The 11,875-nt window shown below is 41.1% G+C and overlaps 1 protein-coding gene across 1 annotated transcript; it reads left to right on the top strand.

Annotated features, from left to right (window-relative positions):
• Positions 1-32: 32 nt before the first annotated feature.
• On the top strand, positions 33-6,644 carry cdk9 (cyclin-dependent kinase 9 (CDC2-related kinase)). Its single transcript, XM_037265875.1, has 8 exons — positions 33-147; positions 272-385; positions 667-748; positions 3,604-3,694; positions 4,038-4,204; positions 4,352-4,523; positions 5,102-5,250; positions 5,750-6,644. Exons 1-8 carry the CDS (start codon positions 107-109, stop codon positions 6,113-6,115), a joined length of 1,182 nt encoding a protein of 393 aa, XP_037121770.1. The 5' UTR covers positions 33-106; the 3' UTR covers positions 6,116-6,644.
• Positions 6,645-11,875: the final 5,231 nt, after the last annotated feature.

The following is an 11,875-nucleotide window of genomic DNA, read 5'->3' on the forward strand; positions in this document are numbered from 1 at the left end:
TGATCCACACCCAGTCCGGTAGAGAGCGGTGATGTGCATGAATACCGGTTGCCAAGCGCCAGCAAGACGAAGAAGACACTGCGTACTTCGTACATGCTAAGCAAACATGCAGCGAGAAAAAACCAACAACTCCGGCGGGACTGAAAAGTAAGAATGCATACAGAAAACAAAACTAAACAATTTGTCTTACTTGTTCAATCGGTGTGCACTTTGGTTAGTTCTATGTGTGTGTAAAATTAGCCTAATAACAAGTTCGACGTCTCATCTGCAGGCCTGACCGAGAGGCCGCCATTATGTCCAAATACTACGAAGGAGTTGAATTTCCTTTCTGTGACGAGTTCTCCAAATATGAAAAACTAGCAAAAATAGGACAAGGGACATTTGGGTGAGTAATATGTGTATAAACACCTGAGAAACGCTATTCAGGGTTAATGTGCCTTAACAAGCTAATTGCTAATGACTTGTACCGTAAACAAAGTTTACATCGCTGGTTTCCAAGCTAAGAGAACGTTAACCTCAACGAGAAATTGATTTGTGTATGGATATACATGGTTTTATAATAGCCTGCATGTTGCGTTTCTAATAACAAAGCGATAATTATTTTAACGTTACATACAACACGATTTTGTGTGAGTCTTCTCTGTGATCTACTTGTCTCATTCACAGGGAGGTGTTCAAAGCAAAACACAGACAGACTGGAAAGAAGGTTGCACTGAAGAAAGTTTTAATGGAAAATGAGAAGGAAGGGGTAAGTCTTCACAGTACTGTAATGCCCCTCAGTGAGTCAAGGATGCTCAGACGGTTTGATCGCCGCTTTTATTATAACAAAAAGGCAACAGAAAAACACATTCAAACAGGAGTTGCTGGTGGCCACAACTCACGCCCATGCGCCTCACACACCAACTGATTGTCAAGCTAACCAGCCCACACAACCCACCCGCATGACGTCACTTCCCACTCCTGGCCCCGCCCTCACACGCCCAGATACGACAACAAATAATACAGGACATTACAGTACCTTTAAAATGAGAATTGCTATTTTAACGGGAAAGGGTGAAACTAAAGTAGCTGCAGCAAACCTATGACGTATGTAAATATTAGGGGTGTAAATCGCGGGTTTTGTCACGATACGATATCATATCGATACAAAGAAACACGATACGATATTTGCCGATATCTTAAAGCCTGCTGTGATTCATTCACGATACATCACGATATAGTGCTCTACGATCGATATAGAACAATATCCTGATTTATAACAATTCATACGCAAAATCAACAAGGTACTGCAAACTCTTTATTTAGGAAATTACAAAGTGTTTCCAAACGAATGACTTGAAGCCCAAAGGGGAGCGAATTTCCTCGTCTTCTTGGACACTAGCCATAGCACCAGCCCAGGAGCCGCGTAGTTGTCGGCTCCCCTTTCACGTGCCTGCTCTGCTCACAACACAACACGCCGCGCACTGCTCCCGGAAAGAGGAAGCAAGCAACAATGAACTGGATTTCAAAATAAAGTCGCGTCTAATGTCCGAGGTCAGAAACGGGCGATATAGATCGATGTTTACGTTTAGCATCGATGCCAACAAATCGTAGAGCATTATATCGATTAGTCGATGTGTATCGATGAATCGTTACACCCCTAGTAAATATCCACTCCAACTGGCTGTCAATCACAAATCTAAAATGACTCCTTGTATAACTTTACTTCACACACAGGACAACCTTTTGCCATGGAAATTCAGTTAACCGCAATTTTGTTTGAGTGGAAAACTAGTTTGATCTTCTCTTGGCGTGTTTACGGCAGCCGTTAGCTGTTCATTGACTCAATTAATGTGATGCTACATTACAGTTACGGTGAGCTCTCGTCACTTTGCGCGTCACCTTTCGTGAATGTGCTACTTTTATAAGTGACAGGAGAACAGCGTTTAAATTAGGGCTGTGGACTCGGTCGGATTTTTGCACCGAGTCCGAGTCCGGCCTCTTGACCACGAGTCCGAGTCCGGCTGTCCATTTTTTCTGTTAATTCATGTGACTGCTTAGTCTTTATTCAAGGCTAATTTAGATCAAAATCTAAATAATTACAACAGTTTTGTGATGGCTTTGTCTTTATTAAACATATAAACGAATACAATAAACAGATACTTTCAAGTTTTAATCATTAATTACACCACTATAGCTCAGACATTTATCTAAACACAAATAATTAGTGACGACCCCACAACTATCGAAACACATCAATGATATAAGCTGGGTGACATAATCGTCCTTGACATTGGTACATAATGTAAACATTAGCCTAAGTGCAACTCAACGTGGCCGCATTGATCGTAACTTACGCTCCGTTTCCCCCCCAAATCTAGAGGCAAAACATTGTTCTCTCGCTACTCCCGGGTTCTTCCATCTTGGCTGCGCGCGGGGCATTGTGGGTCTTGTACGTGCACGCACGCAGGCAGGCAGGCGCGGGCGCGCACGCAACAACTAAATTTGTCTTCATAACAAGCAAGCAGGGCTGTGGACAGTATTCCTACGCGCATTCTCAGCAGCATGATGAAAATAAAATTCAATAACGTCACTGAGGCATATTTTAACGAACTCCACTTCATTGTATGGCTTTTTAGCCCGTGCAATGTTCCAAGCCAGTTGAAACAATGCAAGTGTGACAGTCTCTGAGTGCTTCGTAATTTTTTTGAAAAACTGTACCTATTTTTCTGCCTGACTTTTCAAAGTCTCCAAACTTGTGCTTGCGAAATTCAGTCCCTTTTGCAAAGTCCTTATCGATATTGGCATGAAGTGAGCTGAAGTGGCGCTGACCATTTGAAGCTTTTAAATGCGCCAATGACGTCCGACATATCAGGCAGAATGGCTTGCCATAGCGTTCAACAAAAAACAACTTTAACTCTGTTAAAAACGTCCTGTGTTCATCGTCATATATTCGTTTAGCTGTGCATTTTTTCCTTGCCATTTTGGCAAGCGTCTTGTCAGCTTTTCTGGACCTAATGGGCCCCCGTAGTCACAGTCGCCATTCATTAAAAAGCCAGCAAAACCAATCGCTCTGTTTGTCCCTCCTCCTTTGCGGGATTTCCCCTCACGCGCATGCGCGTTTGACCGGTTGGCGAGGTGGCGGCCGACAAACGCCGGCGGCGCTCAATGCTGTCAAGTTCTTTTTCAAACTTGATCGTAAGCAGGGCTGTGGACAGTATTCCTACGCGCATTCTCAGCAGCATGATGAAAATAAAATTGAACGTATTTTTTTTATTGTCGGACTCGGTGGACTCGGTCAAAATCAGCACCGAGTCCGGCAAAAATGACCGAGTCCGAGTCCACAGCCCTGGTTTAAATACATGCTGGTAGCGCAGGGCGTGTCTCTGAGCACTATGCGGTACTGCAGACAAGCGCAGGAAGTGCAGCAGCCAGCCTGTCACGAACGAGGGCAAGACAATGTGCAACACGAACTGTTTAGAGAATGCGAAAACGGAATTGGGTATCTATTTATTAATTAATTAATAGGGGGGGGCTCAGAGTCACGACTCTGCTCCTCAATGTTGATGAATGAAATGGATTGGGTATCTAATTATTAAAATTGGCTTCTGGTTGCTGTTACAGTTCCCGATCACTGCTCTGAGAGAGATAAAAATCCTGCAGCTGCTCAAACACGAGAATGTGGTGAATCTGATTGAAATTTGCAGAACTAAAGGTTGGTGTCAAAACACAGTCCTGACTTTTTTCTTTTTCGAGGAATGTTGTCACACAGCTGCTATGTTCTTATTTTTTTTCATACTTTGATTCAACTTAAGAAAAGGATCTTTGACCTTTACTTACAAAATAGAATCATCTGGATTTAGATACACTAAGTAGATGTATAGGCTACTTAAACATGCATCTGGATCAAAAACAAATGCAACACTTTTTTTTCCAGTTAAGTATTAAGTGCTCTTCAAAAAGACAATAAATGCGTTATTCATTCATTCATCTTCTGAACCACTTGTACTGTTTGAAATTGGGATTTTTTAGATGGTTGTTTCCAATCATTCTTCCAGCTACCCAGTATAACCGATACAAAGGCAGCATCTACCTGGTGTTTGACTTTTGTGAGCACGACCTAGCCGGACTGCTTAGCAACACCAATGTTAAGTTCACCTTGGCAGAGATCAAGAAGGTCATGCAAATGTTGCTCAATGGATTATACTACATCCACAGAAACAAGGTAAGGCACTTGTTAAAGATTTGTACGAATACACATGGTTGTCAAATGAAAACAAAAAATAAAGGTACATGTTAATATTTACATTGACAAGAATGGGGAAGTAACCTTACTCGTACAGTACATAATCATGATGCTGTTTGTTTTCAGATCCTTCACAGAGACATGAAAGCAGCCAATGTGCTCATCACCAGAGATGGCGTCCTAAAACTGGCTGACTTCGGTTTGGCTCGAGCTTTCAGCCTAGCCAAAAACAGCCAAGGGAACCGCTACACCAACCGCGTGGTCACACTGTGGTACAGACCACCGGAGCTGCTGCTCGGTAAGAAGTCGTTGACACAGGAAGATATACTGAACTGAATATCACAGATGGGCTGCAGAAATGTCTTCAGTGGTTTATACTTTTTTCATAATCGAGCAGCCCTTGATTCAGTGTCCAAGAACACCCGTAAGCAATTGTGTTTTGGTTTTCTTTCAAATGTTATGGGTGGAAGGATGGATGGATGGAGATATTGATTTTTATTTATTTTTTTAAACAAAAATTAGCAATACATTTGTTGTATAGATTAGGCTTCTGCTAAAATAAAGGTAAATGGACAATGAATTATTTTGAAAGATTGTTTATTGATCTATTCAGTTACAGTTGTTGCCTCACTAAAAAAAGCTATTTATTATCACTGTGATAATCTCTATTTATATACTATAGTTACATATTATATCTAGTATTATAGTTCTGTTGTCATAGAAGTCCCAAATAAAAATGAAAAAGAATCACACCAAGTTAGAAGACATGAACATATTTCTGAAAGCAAGAAATACTACTGAAGTCAATTTCATCAAACCTCTCAGATCAATACAAAATTCGGTGTGTTTCACAACTTTTTTTTTGGTGGGGTCTAGGTGAACGAGACTACGGTCCCCCGATTGACTTGTGGGGAGCAGGCTGCATCATGGCGGAAATGTGGACAAGAAGTCCTATCATGCAAGGGAACACTGAGCAGCACCAGCTCACTCTTATCAGCCAGCTTTGTGGCTCCATCACAGCCGAGGTACGTCATCTTTTGAAATCAAGCTAGCCCATACTGTGGTACTGAATTTGCAAGCTTGCAAGTAATTCTGTGTTCAAGCTTGTAATTATTTCTCTCATCCATTATTTTTATCCGAGTTAGTAGTTCCTTTCCGTAACTAGTAACTTTCTAGTTTTGTTACTACTGTTATAAAATAAAAAAAATATTTTCTAAAACATGTACAAATAATGTTCAGTTAAGTTAAAAATATTTCTTTCTCCCTCACATACACACACACGTGCATTGGATGCTGTGTGTTTACATACACCTTCAAGAAGTGTAGCCTAGTGATTGACGTCTGTGGCCAGTCAGTATGAGCATCTTCTCGTTGCTCCTTGCAAGTGTTTTTATTTTATATGAGTTTGTGTGTTTGTCCCGATATAATAAATAAATAGTGTTATGACTTATTCCAACTAAAAAAAACTTGTATGTCGGGGCACTCGTACCACAGTTTTTCATTGATTGTGTGTATTTCCCGAAGGTTTGGCCCGATGTGGACAAGAAGTATGAGTTGTACCAGAAAATGGAGCTTCCCAAAGGCCAAAAAAGGAAAGTGAAGGATCGTCTCAAAGCTTACGTCAAAGACGCCTACGCTCTCGACCTGATTGACAAGCTGCTGGTCCTGGACCCGGCCCAGCGTACAGACAGCGACGACGCTCTCAACCATGATTTTTTCTGGTCTGACCCAATGCCGTCGGACCTCAAGAACATGCTTTCCACCCATAACACCTCGATGTTTGAATATCTCGCACCACCCCGGCGAAGAGGCCACATGCCCCAACAGCCGCCCAACCAGAACAGAAACCCTGCCACCACCAGTCAGACTGAGTTTGATCGAGTGTTTTAGACAAAACTTTTATTTTAAAGGGAGTACAAGTTGCTGAATGTTTGATTTGAAAACACAGGACAACCTGCCACATTTTAAGGAAAACTACATATTCCTTGATCGTGTCCAGCTTTGTTGCATCGCGAATTCCTGCTTGGGATGGCTATGCTGCATCGCAATTGGGATTAGTATTCAATCAAGTCAATCCAAAACCTCCACAAACCTGCATTGTTTTGACGTAATACTTGGTTTACAAGTGAAAGCGCCGATAATAGCATTTTGCTCATAGCCTTGAACTGAACAATGGCAATGTTTGTAATGTTAAATTGAGATGTCTTGAGTTTTCTTTCTTTCTTTCCTTTTTTTTCCTCACTTGTATGGCATTTTGGTCACAGGTAATGTTTTGAGGGATTAAAGTGTGGAAAATCACTCCACTCATGGGCAACTGTGACATTGAAAATATATATTTGGACTGTAAAATTTTGTGAAAAAAAGTGGGGTTTGTTCTGTACAGAAATCGTCTATTTTGAATAAAATCAAAACCCCGAAATGTGTTTAGACAATTTATTTTAAATTCACAGCCAGCTTTGCTTTAAGGTGGTAGAGTTCAAGTTTAAAAATTGTTCTAGAGTGGAAATAGTGTTTCAGAAAAAATGAATCCAAATTGGGCACCCCATCTGTCAAACTTGAAGCAGTTAAGCAAATCAACCTGCATTTTCGCCGCAGAAACTAATGTTACGGACTGAACAGCGTTCTAATTTATAAATTAGAAAGGGATTATCTGTCTCCGCTAGATGGCGTCATTGTGTTTCTTAACATGCGTGCCGGTGTTGTGGAAAACTTTGAAGAACAGTTCCAAGCTTGAAGTGCATGTTAACAACATGACTCACGTTTGGGGGACGATACCGAGAACCATATAGGTGATGCAAAAGACGAGAAGGGCAACTATAACATTTGAAACAGAAATTTGCACAGGAAAATGTCTGGCTGATAATTATTACTAAATAAGCAGAACAGTTAGTTTAATATCAATCACGTAGTCAGAGTGTGTAGCTGCTGTAGCAGAAAGCACAATCGCTAAAAGGACAACGACAATGACCCAAAGCGTACTGCCATAGTGGTTACAACATGGTTTTTAGCATCCACCACAAAGACCTGTTCTCAGTCCGTTTGAAAATGTATGGGTAGACCTAAAAACGGGTGCAAGCAAGACGGTTTACAAACTTGGATTAAGTTACACCAATTCTGGAAGGAGGAATGGGTCAATTTTCCATTCAACCAGGCGCAGAGTAGCAGTTGGAAAAATCAGGACAATAGTCCAGGCCCAAGATGTATGCCCAGAATCCTTTTTTTTATACACTGTATGCAAACTTCTGATTTAACGTGCACACGATTCCACTAGATGACAGTAATGCTCTGCAACACCTTCTTGTTCTCTTTCTCCATTACCTGTCTTTCATCAATCTTCAGGGTGAGTAGCTTTATCTGTTTTAGTTGCTTTATACAGACCCATCATCCTATAATTGTTGTCAAGCTGATACTGAAAATGATTCCTGCTCAGTGGCAGTGTGCATGTGAGTGTGATTGGTAGTTTGTCTCTATATGCTCCCTGCGACTGGCTGGTGACCAGTTCAGGACATAATGTCCCATTCGCCCGATGTCAGATGGGAAAGGCTCCAGCACTCCCCGTGACCCTGAACAGAATAAGCAGTGTTGAGAATGTATGAAAATATTACTTCTCTAGTTAAGCTTGTATGATGGAGCAAATATAAGGTTTCGAACAGCTGGAAGTTCACATCTTCACTTGATTTGGAATTTTGAATTGGAATGCTTAAATATGCATTTGGAACTTCCCAGACTCCAAATATACAGATGTACTGGTTGATACATTTCGGAATATTAATACAATAATGCAATGTATCAAAACATTTAAGAAGACTCTTGGAAATAAAAGCAATGCATACATTTTGTTAAGGCCTCGGGTATTGAGTACATCCACTTGATTTTGAGTTTTACTAAATGGGAGAAGGCTACATGAGGATTTGTTATTTCAAGGGTCACATTTAGAAGCGGTGTAAAAATAATTTCCAAAATGCACAAGATTTTTGTTGCAATATAGAGGTGAGCGCTTACATCCATACTCAAATGGCAAATAGATGGGTGTAAAAAGTTACATTGCAACAAAAAAGTATTGGAAGGCAGCCAGCTTGACACGCGCCTTTAAGATTTGTTTCAGCGTTTGAGGTTTTTGCTTCTAGCAATTCCTTGTGATGTTTTTGCAAATTCTTGATAAAGTAGCAAACACACTCGGATCAGTATTCCTTTCCTTTGCGTTTTCAAGCAAATAAAGTTGTTATTGTACTTCTTACTGACTGAAGCTTTTCTATACTGTAGTCAGTTTTAAAGTCACTTTAATATGACTTCTAATGTCTTATCATGAATCCCCTCAGCTCTCCTCACTCTGTGTGAACTGTCAAACTAAAGCTCTACTCAAATGATGGATTGCTCTTTTAATTCTAGGGCTCCACCACTGTCACATCTATAGAGAAAGAAGCTGTGTGCTGACAGCAATGACACCAACAACTAACATAAATTACAGAGTGCTCCAGTGGACAGATGGGCCTCCGACAGCATCCTGCATACAAATGGATTCCAACTCTTCCATGTCATAGGTACTGCACCATTTATCTGCATAGATAAAAGGTTGGAGCAAAGTGATGCTGTCAGCTGTGCCAGCTTTCTGCCACAATGATTCCAAATGGCTCGCGGTGTCTTTTTTTTTTTGGATAAACTTGGCTTCGCTTAGGGCACATGCTAATTTGGGCTAAATGACATTTCTTCTTCATTTATGTAGACCTCTGTCATGGACATCTACGGTGGCTGTGAAGAGAAAAACACAACAACAAATTAACAACTAAACACAACAGCAAATTAAAAAATACAAAGACAACAAAAAACAAACAAATCAAACAAAAATGAAACACATCAACATAAAAACAAAAAATACTGATCAGTTATCGCTGGCTGGATGAAGGCACTGCTCAATGAGCCTGAGGATAAGTAGGCACATGGATATTCAATCCAGGGCGTATTTGTCCGCATGGCAGAAGACCTGAACAGCTTTTACTGTAGGCTTGATAAGTGCAATAACACTCAGGAGAGGGAGGAGCTTTGCTCTTGGGTCAGACTAGCAGACAAAAGAAACCCCAACGTGAATGACGATTATCGGCCTGTGGCTTGACATCGCTTCTCATGAAGAGCTTTGAAAGGTGTGTCATGGGCAACCTAATATCTACAATGTTGCACAGTAAACACCAAAATGCTCAACCAAACCATTTAATTTTATCCAACAAATGTGTGCTACTTGAATGCGAAATGCAGGCTGACCACCTGCCAATAAGTTCAAGGGAGGACAAGGTTTTTTTTTTTCTGAGGGACAATATGGGACACCGCGGCGTCTCCACCCCTTGGGCAGACTGAATGTGGTTTTCCCATTTCTAGCACATACCTGTTACATGCTATATTAACAATGCCCTATTCCTCTAAAGTTTAGAGACTAGGCATACATCAGCATAAGTATGTTTAGTCTAAACATACGTATGCTGATGTATGCTCATGAATAGGCCACTCTTTGTTAATGAGCCCTCATCAATGAGTGCTTGGTTGTCTTGGGCTCGGGGCGTTAGTTTCTTTTATTAGAGCAAGCATTCATTTTAGCGGCACACGGTCTCAATTTGTGGGACGCATGAATTGAGCTTCAAACGCTGAATGTGCTACACAGGATGGGTGGTCACTGCAAACCCTAATGAACGGAAATTACCATAGTAAAAATAATGATAAAACTACAAGAAACTGCTGCTCTAAGACAAGGAGCAGTTACACTTATACAGAACATACAACAATACTTAGAGGCATGTATTCGCTCTGCATGGTCGGAACAGCGACAATTACCGGAGCGCAGTTGGTGACCTTCTCTGCCTCTTCTTATTGTGGTTAATTATAATACATGTCTACCAATGGAACTCAGTTTTGCCTGCACTAAATTCAGACTTTATTGTATATATACCGTATTTTACGGACTATAAGTCGCAGTTTTTTTCATAGTTTTGCCGGGTGTGCTATTTATACTCAGGAGCGACTTTTGTGTGAAATTATTAAAGTCAAAGTCAAGTCAAAGTCTGCTTTATTGTCAATGTCTTCACATGCCAAGACACACAAAGAGATCGAAATTACGTTCCCACCATCCCACGGTGACAAGTCATAGTACACAATATACATACAAGTAACACATTATCATATCATTTCACATGTTATTTTCACACTAAACCGCAAGAGGGCGCGATAGACCTGTGGAATACTGTATTTTACGGACTATGAGTCGCTCCGGAGTACAATTTGCACCAGCCATAAAATGCATAATAAAGAACAGAAAAACATATATAAGTCGCACTGGAATACAAGTCGCATTTTTAGGAGAACTTTATTTGACAAAATCCAACACCAAGAACAGAAATGAATAGACAACAACAGGCTAAACGATACGATATGCTAACGTTACATAATGTCACGACTCGTCCCCAGTTGCTTTATTATGTCAATGTTACCATGGTTTCTGTTCGCATCGCCCCTCCCCTCCTGTGTTACTTCAATCAATGTAATCACAGTCACCTGCCTCTTGTTACCTGTCTTATATTTAAGTCCTGTCAGCCCCTCACTCCCCGGTCGGATCGTTGATGTCTTCACATTTGATGTCGTTCTTGTTTCTTGTTTCTTTTGGTTCCTATCTTTGACAGTTCTGTTTTGGTTAGCCAGTCTGTCGGTCGGTCTGTTAAGTTATGTCAGTTTGCCGGTTCTGTTAGTTTGTTCCCCTTATCCTCTCATCCAACTACCTTTTCCCTTCAATAAACCCTGGTCCAAGCTGCATTTGGTCGCCCTGCTCCATTCCGATCCGTGACACATAAACACAAACGAGGAACTGAGAATGTGCCAGACGTAACATATTAAAAGTTATTCAAATAACTACAACATAAATAACATGTTTATCACCATCCGTGTCGCTCCAAATCATTAAATCCATTGAAATCTTCGTCCTTTGTGTCACTATAAACAACGCCGCTGCTGACTCCGGAAGTGCATGCGGCTCTGACGTCGGACTCATCGTCAGTTGCGGTCCCAGTTATTCCACAGGCCTATATAACTATATGCCAAATAACATAAATAACAATTTTATCAAACCATCCGTGTCACTCCAAATCATTAAATCCATCGAAATCTTCGTCCTCTGTGTCACTTAAAAAAAAACGCTGCTGCTGACTCCGGAAGTACATGCAGCGCTGACGTCGGACCCATCATCAGTTGCAGTTCCAATTATTCCACATAGATATGCTGTAGGTGGCTCCTTTCGGCTTTTCCCCGAAGGGATTGCCACAGTGAACCACCCGTTTTTGTCCAGATGATTCGCATGAGATGTTTTTAGCACAGTTTTTACGCCTGATGCCCTTCCTGGCGCAACCCTCTGCATTTACCCGGGATTGTAACCGGCACAGGGGAGACACTGACATGTGCCGCCCTATATGGTTCCCTGACCGGGAATCGAATCCAGGCTGCGATGGTGAAAGCTCCGCATCCTAACCACTGGACCATCACCTATATAACTATGTATAAACTAGATATCAAATAACTATAACATAAATAAGTATCGAACCGTCCGTGTCATTCATTAAATCCATCGAAATCTTTGTCCTTCGTGTCACTTATAAACAACGCTGCTGCTGACTCCGG

Source organism: Syngnathus acus, chromosome 12 (assembly GCF_901709675.1).
Source record: "Syngnathus acus chromosome 12, fSynAcu1.2, whole genome shotgun sequence".
Lineage (NCBI taxonomy): Eukaryota > Metazoa > Chordata > Actinopteri > Syngnathiformes > Syngnathidae > Syngnathus > Syngnathus acus.